The 23028-nt window shown below is 40.6% G+C and overlaps 2 protein-coding genes across 15 annotated transcripts in view; one reads left to right on the forward strand and one right to left on the reverse strand.

Annotated features, from left to right (window-relative positions):
- AK9 (adenylate kinase 9) overlaps positions 1–10893 on the reverse strand; it is a 145580-nt gene extending 134687 nt beyond the window's left edge. For 8 of the 11 annotated variants that reach the window (XM_045058599.1, XM_045058600.1, XM_045058598.1 and 5 more), the window contains exon 1: positions 10205–10835. The gene's annotated coding sequence lies outside the window, so the exon portion shown is untranslated. Of the gene's footprint in view, positions 1–665; positions 1198–8277; positions 8454–10204 lie in introns of those variants that run through there. The other 3 variants (XM_045058594.1, XM_045058595.1, XM_045058596.1) reach the window with 3 other exon arrangements.
- Positions 10894–10972: 79 nt separating this feature from the next.
- The window catches only part of FIG4 (FIG4 phosphoinositide 5-phosphatase), a 131820-nt gene continuing 119764 nt past the window's right edge, over positions 10973–23028 (forward strand). For all 4 annotated transcript variants that reach the window (XM_023254237.2, XM_023254238.2, XM_045058612.1 and 1 more), the window contains exon 1: positions 10973–11263. In XM_023254237.2, coding sequence (XP_023110005.1) covers positions 11198–11263 — 66 coding nt within the window. In that variant the 5' untranslated portion in view covers positions 10973–11197. The remainder of the gene's footprint in view (positions 11264–23028) is intronic.

The raw sequence follows: 23028 nt of genomic DNA on the forward strand, positions 1-23028 counted from the left end.
GGGCTTGAACCCACGAACCGTGAGATCATGACCTGAACCAAAGTCGGACGCTTAACCGACTAAGCCACCCTGGCACACCAAGTGCATGGTAGCTTTTTAAAAAGTTCCCTGATTCCTTGAGAAGGATATGTGATTTATGTCTGATGCAGTGTGCTTTAAATGGACTACAGAATAACAATGCTGCAGACATAATATAGATAATGCGAGGATACCACAAACAAGGTTATCCCGAATAAAGTAATATTATTTCTAAGAATTGATAAATTCCTAGAAAAATCAACTTCTCAAGAAAAAAAGAGGAAACCTAAGTGGTTCTATAACCATAAGGAAACTGACATAAGTCAGTAACTAAAAATCTTCCCACAAAAAGTGTCATTGGAGGAAAGTGGGTGGCAGGACCAGAAGGTGGGGCTTAGTGTGTTTCTCTTAGGGAGGCCTCTGCCCTGCCAGGGTGTTTACAGAGGCCCTGGGCCCCAATTTCATAGTTTATTTTGACCAAAGACTTTATGAGGAGGTGGAGAGCCACCTCTGTTCTGTCAGTTTTTGCTCAGGAAGGGGATGGGGGTAGCCAAAGTCTCGTTGGCTTCTTTGGTTTGAAAATAAATTGTGTCTTTGGGGAAAAAATAAAAGAAACCAGATGGTTTTTTGAAGAACTCCGGACGTACAAGCTTCCAGATACTCTTTCGGAGAAAAGATAAAGTGGAGACTTCCAACATTAGTTTACGTATCTCATATAACCTTTACCTAAAGAGAGAGAGTGTGAGAAAGCAAAATTATGTACCAATTTCATTCATGAACAAGATTTAAAAAATCCTAATCAAAACATTAGCTAACTGAATCCAGCAATAGATGAACAAGGTAATAACATCATGACCAAGTTAGGCTTTCCCCAGGAACTCAAGGTTGTTGAGAAATTAATTTATCATATTAAAACAAAAGAGAAAAACTACACGATCATCTTAATAGATGTAGAAAAGGTGTAACACAATTCAACACCCTTTAATGATTAATAAAAATCTCTTAGCAACTAGGAAAAGAGGGGAATTTCTTTAATCTGATAAAAGGTATTAACAAAAGACAAACATATTTAATGATTAAATATTAAAAATGTTCTTTTCAGGGGTGCCTGGGTTGGTTAAGAATCTGACTCTTGGCTTCAGCTCAGGTCATGATCATAATCTCGTGGTTTCATGGGTTCGAGCCCCACGTTGGGCTCTGTGCTTGATTGATAGTGTGGAGCCTGTTTGGGATTCTCTCTCTTTGCCCCTCTCCCACTTGCACTGTCTCTGTCTCTCTCAAAATACAAATTAGAAAACTTTAAAAAAATGTTCTTTTCAGGTAATAACAAGACAAAAGAAAGAAAACTGTAATTATTCCCAGTTGATATGATTGTCTACATGAGAAACAAACATATCACAGATAAATTTTGAGAATTAGCCTGATAACCCAATTTGCTGGATTCAAAATTATACAAAATTCAGTTGCATTTCCCTTTTTTTAATATTTGTTTTTTAATTTTTGAGAGAGCGTGAGCAGGGGAGGGGCAAAGAGAGAGACGGACAGAGTATTAAAAGTGGGCTCTGCACCGACAGCAGTGAGCCCAAAGCGGGGCTCAAACTCATGAACCGCTAGATCATGACCTGAGCCAAAGCTGGATGCTCAACCAACTGAGCCATCCAGGTGCCCTCAGTTGCATTTCTATACACCATTATACACCACGACTTGCTAGAAAATGTAACTGAAGATAAAAAAGACATTTTTGCAGCAAAATAATAAAGTAACCAGGATTAAATATTATAAAATGTATACAAACTCTTTACGGAAAAATGACAAAATCTTATGAAATGACTTTAATGAGCAGAGTTCAAAAATGGAACCAGCAGTCTGAAATGCTGTTCATGAAACAATAAAAAGTGGATTATGGGGGCTATATGCTTCCAGGTAAAGGGATATGATTATATTTCTCTGTGGAATTTAAGACTATTCAAATGGACTTAATATACCAATATTATTTTATAGTGTCATTATGAAAAAAAAGACATAATAAGAATTATTACCAGTATACTAAAAAGATTGAGAAGAAAACCTCATGACAAAAAAACTAAAATTTCAAGCTTTTTTTTAGTACCAAAAAACAAGTAATACTACTATAAAATCTAATTATAAAGGAGAAAATGCATCTAAACCTTTTATAGAGGTGGTGCATTTATTAAAGAGTCTCTTTTAAGTACACTAAAACCAGGGCCCTAAGGCCTGGGGTGGGGACATTTAGGTGGATATCTGAGTACTTCGAACCCTAAGATTTATGTGTGTGAGGCAGGAAGCTAGGCATGAGTGAGTGACAGGAGGATGGACCTTAGACGTCCTGATGGAGATGCCCAATGGACAACCGCCTGGGGACCACCCCATTCCACCCATCTAAGGTCACAACATCCCAGCAGAGGAAGAATTGAGTTTGTTGTGCTTGTTGCACTTGTGCAGACAGCACCCTGTTGTCCTTATTTGGTGTATGCCTCTAGAATAGAAATAATGTTGTTGTTTTCTACCTAGTGCAGGCATTTTGAATACGTCTTGGGAAAGGGTATGTGCAGTTGGCTAATTATTATATAATCCAGGCCTGTTACCCAAATGTTGCTACCTTAGGACCCACTCAAAAAAAAAAATTGATATAAGCCTACACCCTGGGGTTTCTGGGGCCTTTGTCTCTCTTGACTGGCCCGCTCCTCCCTTGGAGTGTACTTGAGTAAAACTTTGCTCTGCTTTACTTTCCCTTTGCTGTCCTGTAATTCTTTATTGTGGCAGCAAAAAGAACTCAGGCTTCTTCCCTTTTCCATCCAACACTCAGTAGCACCTGGAATGCCTTGCACTGACAGAAGTAGCTCCTCCCTCATCTCTGGAAGGATAGCAGCCTCTCCGTGCATCACCTGAGGCAGACGCTTCAGAAAACAATGCTTGCCCTCCACAAGATCTGCTTCAACTTCCTCATAGCTTTTAGACCAGTAACTGGAGTCAAGCATCAGCCCAGCCTGGCTGTGGAGGCACTGGTACAGGAAGAAAGGTATTGTGCACCTAAAGAATTGGAGGGCCTGGCTATGACGTACCAACAGGAATCAGGAGAACATGCCTACGAAAGGATCTTGAGGGTGCTGAGTGGGGGAATGGAGACTAGATGAGAGTTTATTGATACGTGGGCTCTCTCCCATGACTCAAGGTGTTAACATCCTGACTAGGACACCTGGGGTGGGTCCTAATTCACTGCTGGTAAGGTTCCTTGAAGCTTGGAAAAGAACAACAGCCTGTAGTAAATGTGGTAGAAATGCTGGAACTGCCTTGGTAGAATATAGAGTAGTGTGTCAAAGGCTCGAGGAGGTGACATGTTAAATGGATTTCACATATGAGGCTAGAGAACTGATAAGCCAACTCTGCTTGTTGGGATGGCCAGAGGACACTCCCCTCATTAAGGCTATAAGGAATGAACTAGTAAGGGGGCACTAGTATCCTTAATAAGCTCAGTGGTGGCTGTTCTTTGTAGGCCAGGACTGAAGGTAGGGGAAAGGCTGCTACGATACTGGGGTTCCACGTTTCAGTGGGGATGACAGGGTCTTCAAGAGTAGAGGCCAGATGGCAGCACTTAACCATCAGAAACAAAGTAGGTGTAATTACTACAATGGGCAGGAAGTCCAGAATGGCAACAAGCAAGATCCACAGAAATCTATGGCAATGGTTAATAAACCATGGAATTTCTAGGGGGTGAAATGGATGAGCAGTGAACGAAAATGTTTATTAACTTACTTTCCTAAAAATGACAAAGGGCAAGTGAATCAAAGGCTGATGTCAGCAACCACAGTGGAAAATCATGATCCTTGCCTAGTTCTTAGCTCCAGAGCCCATTTATTGAAGGGGAGGCGAGGAGTCCTGGAGAATAGACCCTACAACACCGTAACAAGTATTTACAATAGGGATTCCCCAATTCTTCCTTCTCCAAGGGAACCTACAACCATTAACTGGGGAAATACACACTGTGGAAATGGGACTATCCTCCTCTTTCAGAGCCTACAGGACATAGGGTCTGAGCTGACACCAACACCAGCAGATACAAAATGCCATCATGGCCTCCTGCTGGTGTGAAAGCAAATGGAGAACCAGTAATAAATGGAGTCTTGGCTCAAGTCTGTCTTACAGTGCAGGATCTGCAGGATCACCTCGTGGTTCTTTTCCTGGTCCCTGACTATGTGATGGGGATTGCAGCTGGCAAAATCTTCCCAGTCGTTCCCTGCCTGTGGAGTAAGCACCACTGTGGTAGAAAAGCCAAGTGGAAGGTCATGAAATAAATAGTAAGTCATTCCAAATGAAATGGAAAGGTGTTACCCAAAAACTATCTAAAAGATAGCCCTGCTTAATTCTCCAGTGTGATTTTTTTACAAAAACCAGATAGATCATGACAGATGATGGGGGACTACTGAAAACTTAACCAAGTGATAACCCCACTCGTAATTGTGCAGATGCGATCTTTACTAGTCAGACACAGCTTCTTGTCCTTGGTATGCAGCTACTCATCTGGCAAATGTGTTGTGTTTTTTTTTAAATCCCTCTCAGAAAAGAAGATTAGAAACAGTTTGTATTCACTTAGAACAGTCAGCAAGGAACATTCAGGCTTGCCCCAGGACTCTCCTGCTCTTTTAACAGCTATAGTACAAAGGGGTCTTTTTGATCCCTTGTTGATATATTATCAATATTGATAATATCAGAGCCTGTGAGCAGGAAGTGGCAAGTGTTCTGGATGGCTTCATAAGACACATGAGCAGCAGAAAGTGGAAGATAAATCTACAAACATTTAAAGCCCTGTTACTTTGATGAGGTTTTTTGTTTTTTTTTTTTAATTTTTTTTTCAACGTTTATTTATTTTTCGGACAGAGAGAGAGACAGAGCATGAACGGGGGAGGGGCAGAGAGAGAGGGAGACACAGAATCGGAAACAGGGATGAGGTTTTAAAAGACCAGTGGTCTACTTTCTCACACCATTTACAAAAATAAACTCCAAATGGATAAAGGACCTAAACGTGAGACAGGAAACCATCAAAACCTTAGAGGAGAAAGCAGGAAAAGACCTCTCTGACCTCAGCCGTAGCAATCTCTTACTCGACACATCCCCAAAGGCAAGGGAATTAAAAGCAAAATTGAATTATTGGGACCTTATGAAGATAAAAAGCTTCTGCACAGCAAAGGAAACAACCAACAAAACTAAAAGGCAACCAACGGAATGGGAAAAGATATTCGCAAATGACATATCGGACAAAGGGCTAGTATCCAAAATCTATAAAGAGCTCACCAAACTCCACACCCGAAAAACAAATAACCCAGTGAAGAAATGGGCAGAAAACATGAATAGACACTTCTCTAAAGAGGACATCCGGATGGCCAACAGGCACATGAAAAGATGTTCAGCGTCGCTCCTTATCAGGGAAATACAAATCAAAACCACACTCAGGTATCACCTCACGCCAGTCAGAGTGGCCAAAATGAACAAATCAGGAGACTCTAGATGCTGGAGAGGATGTGGAGAAACGGGAACCCTCTTGCACTGTTGGTGGGAATGCAAATTGGTGCAGCCGCTCTGGAAAGCAGTGTGGAGGTTCCTCAGAAAATTAAAAATAGACCTACCCTATGACCCAGCAATAGCACTGCTAGGAATTTATCCAAGGGATACAGGAGTACTGATGCATAGGGCCACTTGTACCCCAATGTTCATAGCAGCACTCTCAACAATAGCCAAATTATGGAAAGAGCCTAAATGTCCATCAGTTGATGAATGGATAAAGAAATTGTGGTTTATATACACAATGGAATATTACGTGGCAATGAGAAAAAATGAAATATGGCCTTTTGTAGCAACGTGGATGGAACTGGAGAGTGTGATGCTAAGTGAAATAAGCCATACAGAGAAAGACAGATACCATATGGTTTCACTCTTATGTGGACCCTGAGAAATTAACAGGAACCCATGGGGGAGGGGAAGGAAAAAAAAAAAAAAAACAGGTTAGAGTGGGAGAGAGCCAAAGCATAAGAGACTCTTAAAAACTGAGAACAAACTGAGGGTTGATGGGGGGGTGGGAGGGAGGAGAGGGTGGGTGATGGGTAATGAGGAGGGCACCTTTTGGGATGAGCACTGGGTGTTGTATGGAAACTAATTTGTCAATAAATTTCATATAAAAAAAAAAAAAAAAAAAAAAAAAGACCAGTGGTCTGGGACATTCCGAGATGTTCTCTCCAAGGTAGAGGACAAGTTTACTATACCTTATACCTTCTACCTCTTAAAAAAAAAAAAAAAAAAAAAAAAAAAGAGGTGCAGTATTTTATAAGTCTCTTTAGTTTTTGGAGACAGCCTGTAGCATACTTGGGAATACTGTTCTGATCCATATAATGGGTGACTTGGAAAGCTGTCAGTTTTGAGCGAACCTCAGAGCAACAGAGAGCTCTGTAGCAGTTTTAGTCTATGGTACCAGAGGCCTGCTTCTTGGGCCATATACCTGGCCAGATCCCATGATGCTAGAGGGAGACACCTATAGTAGGTGAGAATACTTTTGGAGTCTTAGGAAAGCCACAACAGAAACCTCTCGGTGTAGATCATTGCTGTCTACAGCAGAGAACCACTCCCCATTCAAAACGCCGCTCCTGGCAATGCTCTGGGCTCTGGGAGAGAATGAATGCCTGGCCATGGGACATCAAGTGACTATGCAACTGGAAGTGCCCATCATGAACTGGGTACATTAGATCTAGTCCTAAAGTTGGGCAGGCACAGGGGTAATCCACTGAATGATAAAAATGGAACGCTGGGATCAGGTCCAAGCACGTCTGGAGGGTACAAATAAGTTTCATAAATAAGCAGCCCAGACACCATGTCATCTATCTTTTGCTTATCAATGTCTCTTTTTCAGCTCAGACATCATAAGGAATTCCCTAGGAACTTAAAAAAAGTCATGGATGAATCATGATATATTGGTGCAAACTGTAAATGGAATGCTTCCAGACTTTAATGCCACTCAGAGGCAGCCCTGAAAGATGATGATTAAGGGAAATCCTCCTTGTGGGCAGAGTTTTAGGCAGTGTTCCTAGGTCCTCAGTTTGGAGGACAGTATTGAATGGCTTGGTCAAAGGCCTGGGAGGAGCAAGACTGAAAGATAAGAGAAAAAGAGTTCTGGGGAAGAGGCATGCGAATGGACCTATGAGAAGGGCATAGCAAACACACTCTATGGCAAGCCCTACCAAGTCACACCCTGTGTGACCCCATTCCCTAAGAGAAGATGGATTCTGTGACTTGCTTCTAAATCTAGCAAAGGTATTAGACATACCATTCCTGTGATTACATTGTACTATGTAAGATCCTATTTTAGCACACTGGAGAGACTTCCTGGTTGGCTCTGAATTAAGTTGCCATGATGTGAAAGGACTGCTGGCAAAGAACAGTGGGTGGCCTCCAGTCATGGAGAGAGCCCCTGGACAACAGCCAGGAAGAAAAGAAACAACCACAAAGAGATGAATTTTGCCGACAATTTAAATGAGCTCAGAAGCAGATTCTTCCCTAGTTGAGTCTCCAGATGAAAATGCCGCGCAGCCAACATCTTGACCACAGCTCTGGGAGACCCTCAGTGGAGAAACCCACTAAGCTACGCCTGGACTCCTGAACATGGAAACTATGAGATAATATATGTATGTGTTTTAAACTGCTAAATTTGTGGTAATTTTGTTATACCACATAGTAAAAAAATACAAGTGGACACAAAATATGTGGATTTTTGAGTCTCACAAAGCAGGTTGATTTTCCAGTAAACACTAGCCAGTCTTTATCCCTGGTCACCTCAATGCTTCCAAAATGGGCTCATAAATGGAGGAGGCATGGTGGTAGGGATGGAGGTGATGGAGGCCATTGCATAGGTTCAATGACGCATCTCCCTCTCAACAGGCTGATTTAGTTAATTCTATCACTAAGCATCTCACCTGCCTGTTACAGAGACTGAGGCTAAGCCCTCAAAATGGTATATCCATTCAGTGACAAACTGATTACATGGAATTCCTTCACCTTGGAGAATACAGCAGGTGACATGTGTCCCTGTATGGGTGTGCTTTTCCTACCCACAATGCCTTGGCCAGCACTACTATCTAAGGGTTTGGAGTGTGTCTCATTTATCATGAGATCCCATATAATATTGCCTTGGATCAAAAGACCCTCTTTTTAGTAAAGGGGGTATGATAAGAAGGAGCCACTGATTCTACCACATACCTCTTCATCCAGAAGCTACCGGTCTGACAGAATGTTGGAATGGCCTCTTAAAGGTACAATGAAAATGCCAGTTTGAGATTGCGTGGGATTGAGACACTGCCATCCCTCTCAGTGATTGACATGAGGAATTTGTACCATCCTTCCTCATGACTTCAGGCTCTGCTGGACTGGAGGTCCTGGTTTTGATTGAGGGGAGAGAGATGCTTCTATCAGGAGACCCCTTTAGGTGGGTTTCACTAAACCTAAAACCGCTGCCTGGTCCTCTGTGGCTCCACATGCCCATAAGGAGTTACGGCACTGGCAGCTGAGGACAGGGTTGCTTCTACTGCTTGGAGCAGGAGATGTATGTCTTGAACTCAGGGGATTCTCTGAGACTCCTCTTGTAATTGTAGCAAGCCCGATCTGACAAAGACATGGTAACAAGAGGCTTACAGCCCTCAGGGATGAAGGCTGGTTACCCTACTGGGAAAACAACTGAGCTCAGCAGAAGTGCCAGCCAAGGGTAAGAGAAATCTAGAATGGGTGGTAGAGGAGGCAAGTGATGAATTATCAATTTCAGACCTCAGATTAATTGCAGTAGTGGATTCTATAGCTTGTCCCACTAACCATCTTTTGGTGAGTCCTTTTCTTTCAGAAATTGAGACCAACCACCATCGAGAAGAGCCACTGAGGGGATGGTGTGAACTTAATGTGGGCGGGGCGGGGGGGGGAGAGTGGAAATGACTAGTGCAAACGAGTATATCTCATTGGAACGTAGCAGATGCTATTAGTGCCCATGACCACTTGACATGTAACTTTTCCATGAATGGTCAGTCTGACTTCCAACTTCTAGCATGTGTGGCTCTTTGCCTAAGGAATGTTTCCAGCTGCCATACCTAGTCTGCCTGAGCACAGGCAGACCACAAGTTCCAGGAAATCAATGTTTCGCCATAGCAGGCCTCAGCCAATAACTGATGGGAGGTAGTGAATAAATGCCCCAGCTCCTTTGCCCTTAAGAGGGAATTACTCTGAGACAAATATCTCAGTATTCCGCAGTGAATTCAGCCCACAGAGAAATTTGCTTGATAATATTCCTTTTATCAGCTTCCTTCTGTTCCCTGATGTTTCCTGGGATTACTTCCTATATGAACCACTTGCCCTCGAATTTTTGTCTCAGGATGTGCTTCTAGGTGAACCAAACTAAGACAAGGTTCAAATGAAGAGCAATATTACAGTATAATATAATAATTGAAAACTAAATATTGGAAACCAGAATTCTACACATATTTTAAGAGTTGTTATCCTAAATAAAAACATAGTGCAGATATTTAACTCATATTCAGAAGAATTGGTTTCCACTATGAAAAAAACACAACTAAATATTCTTCCCAGTTGGAAGATCCAAGTCAATGTAAAATGCCAGAACTGACATGGCCATCTTTCTAGTTCTTAATAAAATAGGACCAAACTATGAAAGAAAATTAAAATACTAAATAATTAAATATATTTTTTTTAATTTGGTAATTTCTCAATTTTAAATTTACAACATGATCTCTAACATCTCATTGTTATGTAATATAATCTCTAATATCACATTATGTTATAGGTTTATACTATAATTCAATAGAATTTTTACAAGTTCCCTCACCTTTTAAGCCGTTGGGAAACTCTCCAGGTGGGTTGTGCGGTTTACAGGGGGCCCATCTCCTGAGAAACCTACCACTTCTACTTAGGCGATGTCTTATACTCTCATAGTAGGTGCTCAGTAAATATTTGTAGAATGTCATCAGTGGTTGGAAGGGAAAATTGTTTTAAAAAGTAATTTTGTGAGAAATCCCGAAGTTTAGTTTTGTAGGAAAAGGAACTGGCCTGGGGTCCCCGCAGGAGGTAAGGTTCCATTCAATAGACACAAAACGCGTCGGGGAGGGGGACTACGACCCCTACTTACCTGGGCACAGAGGAGTCCCCAGGAGCCCACAGGACCCCACCTGCCGGACCGCAGCCGCCTCTGGTATCGCTGTGTCGGTGCAGCGGTTGCCTAGGGAACCCCTGGCGGGGCTTCGCGCAGTGCCTCTTGGGGGACCGGGTCTTGAAGGTGGGGCTGTAATTTATTGATTTTTTAAAATAATTTTACTTATTCACTTTTTCACTTAACTTTGTATTTTTAATACATTCCTTTTGACAAATATAAAATGAATGATGATTAGAGAGGGCATGTACATTGCCCACTTGGGTTCACACATATCAAATGGAAGCGGCCTTATTTTAACCCAGAACTGCCGGTCTCAAAGTCAGTGCCACATTCCTTGAACCACACAGCTTTCAGACAGCATGGATTTTGTTGACTCTCCTAAGGGTTAATACAGATAAAGAGACGCAAGGGGAAAAACACCGGCACATAGCGAAGGGCTATCAGATATATTTCCAGGAAAATAGGGCAGAGGTAGGCAGAAAAAAAGAGACCAACTTCGAATGGATCTATCTACAACTCAGAGAACCGATTCAAAAGAAGCAATCCAGTCGCAAACCCTACTCCTTTTCCAAAGAGGACTAGATGAAGCGCGAGCCCAGACTAACCTGTCCACTTTTTCTCCGCCCACTTTTTCTCCCGCCCGCACCAAACATGGCGCCCTTCGCTTCCTCCCTAAGCAACGCGCAGGTTCTGGGAGTCTGTACGCGACCTCTCTACGGTATATCCTCCAGCTCCGCCCCCGACGTGCCTGGGGCGGGACTTGCCCGGAGGTGGGGATCTGGGATCCGGAAACACCTGAGCTATTCCCGGTCTTATTTGTTTAGTGCACAAGGGGCGTTTTTTCTTTCTGGATCTGATGTCCAGAGTGTGAGGTGTCTTCTCTCCCGGCCTCCTGGAGCAGCGTGGAGGTTGCCGCACTCTGGGCCGCGGCCTGGTGCCCTGTCGTGAGGGCCCCCATTTCTTCCGACCATGCCCGCGGCCGCTGCCCCCATCATAAGCTCCGTCCAGAAGCTGGTTCTGTACGAGACCAGAGCTGTGAGTTCCCTGCGCGGCGGGGCGCGGCGGGGCGCGCGAGGGAGGACGGTGACAGCATCTTCCTCCCTAAGTCCCTAATCCCAGCCGTGGGCATGTGTCTGAGGGGGCTTCGCCTTGTTATCGCACCCAGGGCACTGCTGCTTTTGCTTTTACATGTTTCCATTTAAAAGCCACAGTTGAAATACACTGGAAACAGGTGCTTGTGGGTGTGTGTCAGAAACTGTTCATAAAGTTCTGAACGAGTATGGATTCTTTCTAACTTTCAGAGTCTGTTCTGTAGTTCGCTACTTACAGTACAGACAAGGGTATGAAAAAATATTTTTGACCTTTGAATGAGTAATTTGTGTGTTTTCCGATTCCATGGCATACCAATTACTATACTGTTAATTACCTACGCTTTTATTGCTAAAATATTTGGTTCTCTTTATTTGAAAGGAAAGGAAAACTTGTTTTGCTTAAAGACTGGTTTGTTTGGGTAACATTATTTTGCTTTTTCACTTGACTTTTTTGCACTTTTTGTTTCATTACTTCAAATGGCCATGTAAATAGTTACTATAGAATAAGATCAGTTTTTGTGTTTAGATTACTGGGTCCCTAAGATTTACAGAATAGTGTTTATAGGAGCACATTGTCATTTGTGTGGTTGGAAAATAAAGTACAACTTTTTGAATTGGGGTAACAGTAATGTTAGAGTCTGTGTTTAAAATTACACTTCGTAGTAATAAGATTGCTTATGCTGGAAGCCTGCCTGTATGCTGTAGAGTGTTTCATAGGGCACATTCAATGGAACCTGGGTTGTCTTCCATTGATAAAGTAGGTACTTAACAGTTTCTCGATTATAACCTGGTTCTAATATCAGGTCTGCCTCAGGTCACAATTAATGGAGAAGTATTGTTGAACCTAAGTTAATTTTGTTGGCAACTTCATTTGATTAGATCCACGCCAGAAGAGGAAATTATCAAATATTTGTAGCTATCTTGTGTTGTTCTCTGAGGAGAGTCATACAGAAGTATCATTTTGACATTGAAACAAAACCTTCTGCTTTCTGTACAATGTGCTGGTAAATGTCCCTGGTTAGAAACATAAATACTACACTCAAAACACAGAAACTTCAGCCCATTAATCAGCAGAGCATTCATTAGGACTGGCTGAGATGTTAGTATTCTTTTCAAAGCATAACTCAGGGCTCTTCTGCTCACAAACCTTCAGTAGCTCCCATTCTGAGGAGAGTAAACACTTTATCCTTTAGTTTGGCATTGAAAGCTATATGTCATTTGTCATCATTCTGTATGATTTTATGTCTAATTTAATATCAATTCAACAAATATTTATTGAGGATTAACTCTGTGCCTTTATGTGCCTTATTCTGCAGTAAATCTGTATTGCTTTCAGTTCCTTATACCTACCTAGTGTCTTTTCTGCAGCTCGTTCCTAGTAAAGTCCCACCCCTTCTTGTCCTGTCATAACCTGTTGGTCCTCACAGCACACATGGTGGTACAGTGCCTTGTAAACAGTAGGCTTCCATTAGATACACTTGAGAGTGTCTAATATAAAGAGATACGTATTCCAGAACTTGGTTGTGACCCCACTCAGTCATCTAAGCAATGCAAACTAACTCCAGCCAGCTTAGAGGTAAAAAGCGAGTTTATCGGAAGGATGCTGGAGGAGTCACTGCTTGGAATCACTGGAAAAGGCTAACTCCTCAGCTTCTGGAAAGGCAGGAATAGGAGAGCAGTATTAGAGAACCCACTCAGGGTGTTGCTGAGGACATACCATAGGCATTAGGAGAAGGAACATGATTGACTCAGCTATGATTGGGAATCTGCCCCTTGGTGGGCAAATCATCGTGGCCAGGATGGGGTCTGGCAGTAATGACTTTTGTTTTCAGGAATGGTTGGGCCAAGGCAACCACCCTGAGAAATGTCTGCTGAATTTAATTTTTGAATCTCAGTTTCCTCATCAGTAAAGTATGTGATTCTTCTTTTTTATATTTGGATTTAAAGATTTAAGCAGAGGGGCACCTGGGTGGCTCAGTCGGTTAAGCAGCCGACTTCGGCTCAGGTCATGATCTCGCTGTCCGTGAGTTTGAGCCCCACATCGGGCTCTGTGCTGACAGCTCAGAGCCTGGAACCTGTTTCAGATTTTGTGTCTCCCTCTCTCTGACCCTCTCCCGTTCATGCTCTGTCTCTCTCTGTCTCAAAAATAAATAAACGTTAAAAAAATTTTTTTAAATAAAAAAAAATAAAGATTTAAGCAGAAAGATTTATTTCAGTAATAAGTTCAAAGTTTAAGGGACATAAATAACTCAGAAAAAAAGCATAAAATTGCCAGTAAGTAAAGAGATCCTAGGAAGTAAAAGGAAAAAAAACCCAACTGTAGCGGGTTGTGTTAATGAGAATAATAGAGCTAATGCTTATGGAACACTTCTATGCCAGCCACTGGTCACAAAGCACTCCACATATATTTTGTTATTTAATCCTCATAAAACCTCTAAGAAGTAAATCTTGTTACTACTACTATTACTACTATTGTTCAGTGAAGAAAAGAATGAGGCAGAGAAGACCAGTAGTGCTACTGAGAGTGTGGTCTGACAATTGGTGCCCGACATAGATAGTTTGATACTGGACTGGGAGGGATTACATATAGAAACAGAGAGTCAGTGATTAGAAACTTTTATAACTATTTGACAGAGTAATTGTATATCTGATGAATCAGTTAATTTAGAACATGGGTTTGTGGTTTGTGTGTCTTTGGGTTTGTGTTTTTTTGTTTGTTTTTTTAGCTTGTTACGGAAAATTTGAGCAAATACAAAATAAACAGAATAGTAAACACCCACATATCCACACCACATATCCACACCCACATTTCCATCACCAGCTCCTGAATTACCTTTATTAGCTATAACTTGTTCTGCTCCCCACCTACCACTTATTGTTTTATAAGGTTCTTTTTTTAATTTAAATAAGTTGAAATGCACAAATCTAAACGATAGAATTTGATTGTTATTATTTTTTTAATTTAAATTCAAGTTAGTTACATATATTATAGTATTGGTTTCAGGATTAGAATTTGGTGATTCATCACGTACATATAACACCCAGTGCCCATCCCAACAAGTGCCCTCCTTAATGCCCATTGCCCATTTGGCCCACCCCCCACCTACCTCCCCTCTAGTTTGTTCTCTGTATTTAAGAGTCTCTTATGTTTTGCCTTCCTTTTTGTTTTTATCTTATTTTATTTTTCCTTCCCTTCCCCTATCTATGTTCTTCTGTTTTGTTACTTAAATTCCACATACGAGTGAAATCATATGGTATCAGTTTTTTTCTGACTTATTTCACTTAGCATCATATACTCTAGCTCCATCCATGTTGTTGCAAATGGCAAGATTTCATTCTTTTTGATCACCAAATAATATTCCATTGTATATGTGCATGCCTGTGTGTGTGTGTGTGAGAGTGTGTGTGTGTGTGTGTGTATACACACCACATCTTTATCCATTCATCAGTTGATGGACATCTGGGCTCTTTCCATAATTTGGCTATTGTTGATAGTACTGCTGTAAACATTGGGGTGCATGTGCCCTTTGAATCAGCATTTTTGTATATTTTCAATAAATACCTAGTAGTACAAATGCTAGGTAGTAGGGTACTTCTATTTTTAATTTTTTGAGGTACCTCCATACTTTTTTTCGAGAGTGGTTACACTGGTTTGCGTTCCCAGTCAAGAGTTCAAAAGTGTTCCCCTTTCTCTGCATCCTTGCCAACATCTGTTGTTTCCAGAGTTGTTAATTTAGCCATTTTCACAGGTGTGAAGTGATATCTCATTGTGGTTTTGATTTGTATTTCCCTGATAAGTGGTGTTGAGCATCTTTTCATGTGTCTGTTAGCCATCTGGATGTCTTCTTTGGAAAAGTGTCTATTCATGTCTTCTGCCCATTTCTTCACTGGATTATTTGTTTTTTTGGGTGTTGAGTTTGACAAGTTTTTTATAGATTTTGGATAGTTACCCTTTATCCAATAGTTCATTTGCATATATCTTCTTCCATTCCATTGGTTGCCTTTTAGTTTCGTTGATTGTTTCCTTTGCTGTGTGGAAGCTTGTTATCTTTTTAAAAATTTTTTTAAATGTTTTATTTTTGAGAGAGAGAGACAAGAGTGTGAGTGGAGAAAGGGCAGAGTGAGGGAGACACAGAATCTGAAGCAGGCTCTAGGAGGTCAGCACAGAGCCTGATGTGGGGCTCGAACCCACGAACCGCGACATCATGACCTGAGCCAAAGTCAGGTACTTAACCAAATGAGACACCCAGGTACCCCCAGAAGCTTGTTATCTTTATGAGATCCCAAGAGTTCATTTTTGCTTTTGATTTCCTTGCCTCTGGAGACATGTCTAGTAAGAAGTTGCTGTGGCCGAGGTCAAAGAGGTTGCTGCCTGTTTTCTCCTCTAGGATTTTGATGGTTTCCTGTCTTACACTTAGGTCTTTAATCCGTTTTGAGTTTATTTTTGTGTGTGGTGTAAGAAAGTGGTCCAGTTTCATTCTTCTGCATGTTGCTGTCCAAGTTTTCCCAGCACCATTTGCTGAAGAGACTGTCTTTTTTCCACTGGATATTCTTTCCTAAGATTAGTTGGCCGTACATTTGTGGGTCCACTTCTGGGTTCCTGTTCTGTTTCATTGATCGGAGTGTCTGTTCTTGTCCCAGTACCATACTGTCTTGATGATTACAGCTTTGTAGTATAGCTTGAAGTCTGGGATTGTGATGCCTCCTGCTTTGGTTTTCTTTTTCAAGATCGCTTTGGCTATTCAGGGTCTTTTCTGTTTCCATACAAATTTTAGGATTATTTGTTCTAGCTCTGTGAAGAATGCTGGTGTTATTTTGATAAGGATTGCATTGAATGTTTAGATTCCTTTGGGTAGTATAGACATTTTAACAATATTTGTTCTTTCAGTACGTGAGCATGGAATGTTTTTCTATTTCTTTGTGTCTTCAATTTCTTTCATAAGTGTTCTATAATGTTCAGCATATGGATCTTTTACCTCTTTGATTAGGTTTATTCCTAGGTATCTTATGGTTTTTCTTGTACAATTGTAAATGGGATCGATTCCTTGATTTGTCTTTCTGCTGCTTCATTATTGGTGTATAGAAATGCATCCAATTTCTATGTGTTGTTTTCATATCCTGCAACTTTGCTAAATTCATGTATCAGCTCTAGCAGTTTTTGGTGGAGTCTTTCGGGTTTTCTACATAGAGTATCATGTCATCTGCAAAGAATGAAAAATGAAAAAGAATGAAAGAATAAAAGTCAAACTTTTATTTTGCATTTTATTTCTTTTTGTTGTCTGATTGTTGAAGCTAGGACCTCCAGTAGTATGTTGAAAACAGTAGTTAGAGTGGACATCCCTGGTGTGTTCCTGACCTTTGCGGGGAAACTCTCAGTTTTTCATCATTGAGGATGGTATTACCTGTGAGTCTTTCATATATGGAAGCTGTAGAATTTATAGATCAATTTATAGACCAATATGGGGAGAACTGAATCTTAGTAATATTGAATCTTTTTCTGAAATTGGAAGTTATTTATTATTTTTAATTGAAATATTATCATAAAATTACTTATATAAAATGAAGATTTATTAATATTTGAATTATTAAGATATTTCATATTTGTATAATTCAAATATATAAAATGAAACTCCACACCCATGTCCTGCTACAAGAAGATTTTCTTCTTTTCATTTTTACTTTATAGAGCATTTTGTTTTATAAAGAAATTTAATAAGCAAGCAAACAAACTAACAAGATTAAGCCAAAAACCTCTATTGTAATAGTAATAATAATGGAGAAAATAGGAGCAAAGAAAGAAAAACAGAGCATAGTAAACCTTGCTCTGGAAAAATAAAAATAAAGCTACCTTTAGGTGATGATATTCTGGAAGAACACTCAACCATGTGTACAGAGACCATTTTATTTCAGTCAGTTTAGAACACATGGACTTTGCTTTACAGATTAAAATGTAAAAAAAATTTTTTTTAATGTTCTTATTTATTTTTGCGGGCGCAAGAGCGGGGTGGGGGGGGGCAGAGAAAGAGAGGGAGACACAGAAGCGGAAGCCTGCTCCAGGGCTCTGAGCTGTCAGCACAGAGCCCGACGTGGGGCTCGAACTCACAAACTGTGAGATCATGACCTGAGCTGAAGTCGGACGCTTAACCAACTCAGCCACCCAGGTGCCCCTACAGATTAAATTTTTAAAGTGTTTGTAATTGGGACTGTCTAAAATTATACATTGCAGGATTGTATAATATTGAATCTTTTAATCCATGGTATATCTCTCCATTTATTAGGGGTTTATTTTCTCTTAGCAATATGTGATAGTTTTCAGTGTTGAAATTTTATGTCTTTAAAAAAAAACCTATTCCTGAGTATCTTATGAGTTTTGATTCTATTGCAAACGGAATTTTAAATTTGATTTAATAATTGCTTGTTACTAGCATACAGAAATTGAGTTGATTTTTGTACATTGACCTTATATTCTGAAACCTTGCTAAAGTCACCATGTGGAGAAGCTGGAGCTGGTGTGTTGAATTAAGAATAATGCAGACTATGACTGGTTGAATTGAGGGGCACAGGCCACTCACATGGGGTTGGCAGATAGCTTCCTCAGCATCAAACTTTTAATTTGGGGAAGTGAAACCCACAGGGTCGATTGAAGGAACAGTTTCAGTACACCCACAGAAAGGAAGTAGGGCTACAAGACTTAGAAATGGCAGAGGTGGGAGTGTTGGGGGAGAGGAGGGAATGATCTGGGGGGAAAGCAGTCCTTTGTCCTAGGCACAGTGAGCAGGAGTTAGAGAGCAGGGTAGCAAATACCTATGACCGAACAGGTGATAGGAGCAGAGGTCATTAACTTTTTGTGGGCTTAACTCTAAGTGGCTATTTTAAAAAGGTATCATAGGAAGAGCAAAGTGGGAAATTATGGTAGCAATCCTAAACTCAGGTCCTTATCTAAATGTTTATATTTGGTGTGAACAGGGTTATCATACTGTCAAATACCTAGTCCTCAACACAAAATAGTCATTTTTCTCATCACACTCATTAGTTCTAGTAGCTTTTTTTTGGGGGGGGTCATTTCATTAGCTTTATGCATTAATAATCATATAATTTAGGAAGGGGAACTACTTCCTTCCCAATCTGGTTGCCTTTTATTTATTTATTTTTTTCTTGCCTTCTGGTGCTGACTAGGATCTCTAGTACGAAGTTGAATAGAAGTGGCAAGAACAGACATTTTTCTTGTTTTGTTCCTGATCTTATGGGGAAAGCAGTCTCAGTATTAAATGTGATGTTAGCTATAGGTTTCAGAGATGCCCTTTATCAGAATGAAAATGATTGTTTTCTTTTTTAAAAAAAATGTTTATTTATTTTGAGAAAGAGAGAGTGAGAGAGCACGAGCAGGGGAGGGACAGAGAGAGAGAGAGAGAGAGAGAGAGAGAGAATCCCAAGCAGTCTCTGCACTGTCAGTGCAGAGCCCGACACAGGGCTCGATTTTATGAACCTGTGAGATCGTGACCAGAGCCAAAATCAAAAGTCAGATGCTTAACCAACTGAGACACCCATGCGCCCCAGAAAGATTCTTTTCTATTCCTAGTTTGCTGACAGTTTTTAAAAAAATCATAAATAGATACTGAATTTTGTTGCATGTTTTTTTCTGCATCTACATATGACATTTACTTGTTTAGTATGGTGGATTACATTAATTCATTTACAGAGGTTAAAAGAACCTTGAATTTTGGAGGTATACCACACTCCATCATGCTGTATTACTGCTTTCACATATTGCCAGATTCTATTTACAAATATTTTGCTAGGGATTTTCACCTTTATGTTCAGGATATTAGTCTATCATTCTTTAACATCTTTGATTTGGGCATTAGGGTAACTTGGTCTCATAAATGAATGAGAAGTGCTCCTTCTTTTATTTTCTGAAGGTGGTTGTATAAGATTGGTATTATTTCTTTGCTTAAATGTTTGTTAGAATTTACTTCTGAAAGCATTTGGGCTTGGGGTTGTTTTGTGGGACAAATTTTGATAATCGATTTCTATAATAAATAATAGGGCTATGCAGGTTTTCAGTAGGTCTTGAATCACATTTGATCAATTGTAGTTTTCAAGAAATTTGTCCATTTCATCTTAGTTGTTGAATTTATTGGCATTGAGTTGTTCATATTTTCTCATTAAAGTTTTGATTTCTGGAGGATTTGTAGTAAAACTCTCACTTTTCTTTCCTGACATTGGTATTTTGTGTTCTTTCTCATTATTTATTGATCCATTTTGCTAGGCATTTATCAAATATAGTACACTTTTTAGAGAACCCACTTTTGATTTGGTTAATTTTCTCTATTGTTGTTTTTTATTTAATCAGTTTCTCTTCTTAGGCTTATTATTTTCTTCCTCTTAATGGATTTTGGATTAATCAGTTAACCTTTTTCTAGATTTATGAAGTAGGAAGTTAGACCATTGACATAATTTTTTCTTTTCTAATAGAAAGCACTTAAAACTGTAAATGTAAATACAAAGAGTCAAAAGACTATGAAGAAAGTATTAGCCTGAACAACAAATAATACTGCTTATTATTTTATGTCTGAAAAATAAAACACCCAACAAAAAAGGACAAGGACACAAATAGGTAATCTGACAAAAAAGAAATATGAATATAAAAAGATACATAACTTGCTAATAACTAAGGCAATAAAATGAAAATGGATTGCCATTTTTCACCTATCCAAATGGCAAAGATTGGAAAGATTGACCAAAGTCCTTGTTGGCAAGGTGTATGAGTCAGAGTAAGTGCATTCTTTTTTTTTTTTAAATGTTTTATTTATTTTTGAGACAAAGACAGAGCGTGAGCAGGGGAGGCGCAGAGAGAGAGAGAGAGCAAGACATAGAATCTGAAGCAGGCTCCAGGCTCTGAGCTGTCAGCAGAGCCCGATGCGGGGCTTGAACTCACAAACCGCGAGATCATGACCTGAGCCGAAGTCAGATGCTTAACTGACTGAGCCACCCAGATGCCCCAGTGCGTTCTTAATTTGGTTGGTGGGAGTGTATTAATTGGTTATGAAAGAATTAGGGGAACAAAAGAACAAAGGAGACAGTGGACAAGATGAGCTGCCTCTTGTCCTGAGCCTTCATTTAGAAGGATAATTGTGCAGGATTGCTCCTGAGGTGACATTCAGCCTGTCGTTGTTACTTGTGTTTGGAGGTGGATTTTGAGGACTCTGGAGGGGAAAGGGGGGTGGGTTGGTAGATAGCATGCCGGAGGTGCAGTTCTGGCCTTGTAAGGGTTGGCTTCCTCCCAAACTTACCTGTTCTCTCTGGCGCCCAGTGCCTTCACGCTGCCCTTTGGCTCCTGTGATGATGCCATGGCCCTTGTCTGTCCTGTGACCCAGGTCTACAGGTAAACTGCGGTCAGATCCAGCCTTACTGCTCATATGGCCCAGTGCAATTGGAGTTGCCCACAGAAGATTTAGCAACCTGAAGTTATGCTGGATGAAACTGCAGTTTACATTAGATGATTTTCAATTTATAGCCCTTACTTAATATATAATGCGTAGGGGTCTTACCATTGCAGTAAGTGATCAAAGAAATTAACACATAGTGGTTGAGTTTAAAATTGGTAGCTGAGGGGCGCCTGGGTGGCGCAGTCGGTTAAGCGTCCGACTTCAGCCAGGTCACGATCTCGCAGTCCGTGAGTTCGAGCCCCGCATCGGGCTCTGGGCTGATGGCTCAGAGCCTGGAGCCTGTTTCCGATTCTGTGTCTCCCTCTCTGTCTGCCCCTCCCCCATTCATGCTCTGTCTCTCTCTGTCCCCAAAAAAATAAACGTTGAAAAAAAAATTAAAAAAAAAATTGGTAGCTGAACAGAACTCTGGGGGATTTTTGTGTCTGCATGAGTAGGGGTGAGTATAATCTTTACTCTTGCTAGCTCAAAATTGTTAATATGTATGTATGTGTGTGTGTGTATTTATTTAATTCCTACCTTGTTCCAAAAGGACTTAAGGAAGCTTGTCCTTCCTTTCTACCCTGTCATACAAAATAGAATAATGTGAGTAAGAACCACATCATGAAGAATGCAGCTTAATTAGCCTTGATGGTAGCCTTGGTTTGTGTAATGAGGGAATGGGAGAGAACAGTGTAGGATGTGGTTGACCAAGGGATTGGAGCACGAAAGCAAATGATATAAAGTGGGAGAGAGAAGCATAGTGATTACAGCAGATTTAGAAGGCGGGTTGAAGATGACCAAGTTCCCACTTCTTTCTATTGGGGATTTGAAGCTGCACCATCAGTAAAGCCCTGAAGCTGTGAAGAGTGAACTTGGAGACATCCTTTTTGACTATTAGAGGCTTATTTCTTTCGAGCTGCATTACTGATTGTGGGATTGCTGGAATAGGTGAAGAGGCAGGCCTGCAATACTGTTGGATTGTGAGAAGTAACTTCATGGTGATCTTTAAAAATACCTTTATTCTGAAAGTTCAGGTGAAGTTTAACATTAATTGAAGCTGTCAGGCAACCTAAAATTTCTTCTCTTTGAAGAAAGCTGATTTTCTTCTCTCAGAGGAAAAGTGAGTGATTAATTAGCCTGTCATTATAAAAGGAGATAATAATGTTAGTAGATACTGAATTTCCTGTTAAATGGATTACCTATTGTGTTCCATTTGCAGTTCATGTATATATTTTAGAAACACATTCATCTTCATACCAAGTCACCACGGTTACAGCCACATAATGAAATTTTCAGCTTTTTCTTGCACAGTGATGCTTAACTTTTGGAAGACTATCTGAATGGGCATTGAAATGTAGCTTTGTTGGAGTATCTTACTTCTCTACCCCGATTCCTGCTGACCCCACTCCCCCAACATGTCTACAAACACACAAACGTTTTCCCCAGCCGTGTTGAGTCCTGTGTGCCTGCGTGTGTGTTCAGGCTGATGCAGTCCAGGCATCAGGCTAGCTGATGCAGGCCTGATGTATGGAAATCCTGTACACTTCAGTTACTGCCCTCTGTCCTTCCCTGTTGTTTCGGGCATTTCATTTACCTCGTTTTTCACCGTTTGAACTTCAGGCTGCCAATACTTTTCCTTCTAAGGACTCATGGTGAATTTAACCCCAACTTTCCCAGATAGGTAAACCTCTCAGTGCATTCATACACAGTAGGGAGGGAAGGAGGTGGGTGTTCTTATGGGTTTCATCTTCTTAAAACTGTGGCTCACATCTGGACTAGTTGCTCCCAAGGCCTGCAGCACTGCTGCTCTCCTGGGATCTCCCCTTACATCATCCTGTAGCCTCTCTTGTGATGATTTCCTTATTTTCCCAGATCCGGCGTCTTCCTCTTTCGTGATTTATGCCCTCGTTTTGGTGGTACACCTCTGCCAGTTGCTTCGTGAGAAAGGGTTCACGGACAGTAACTTTTTTGAGTGCATGCATTCTGAGATGTCCATATTCCATTCTCACTTGATTGACAGATTTAATGGCAAAATAAAGATTGAAATGAATTTTCCCTTAGAATTTCGAAGACATTATTTTGCTGTCTTCTCTTGTGGCTCTTGAGAATTTCTTTTTTTTAATTTAAAAAAAAATTTTTTTTTTAACGTTTATTTATTTTTGAGACAGAGAGAGACAGAGCATGAACGGGGGAGGGTCAGAGAGAGAGGGAGACACAGAATCTGAAACAGGCTCCAGGCTCTGAGCTGTCAGCACAGAGCCCGACACGGGGCTCGAACTCA

The sequence above is a fragment of the Felis catus genome, chromosome B2 (genome assembly GCF_018350175.1).
Source record: "Felis catus isolate Fca126 chromosome B2, F.catus_Fca126_mat1.0, whole genome shotgun sequence".
Lineage (NCBI taxonomy): Eukaryota > Metazoa > Chordata > Mammalia > Carnivora > Felidae > Felis > Felis catus.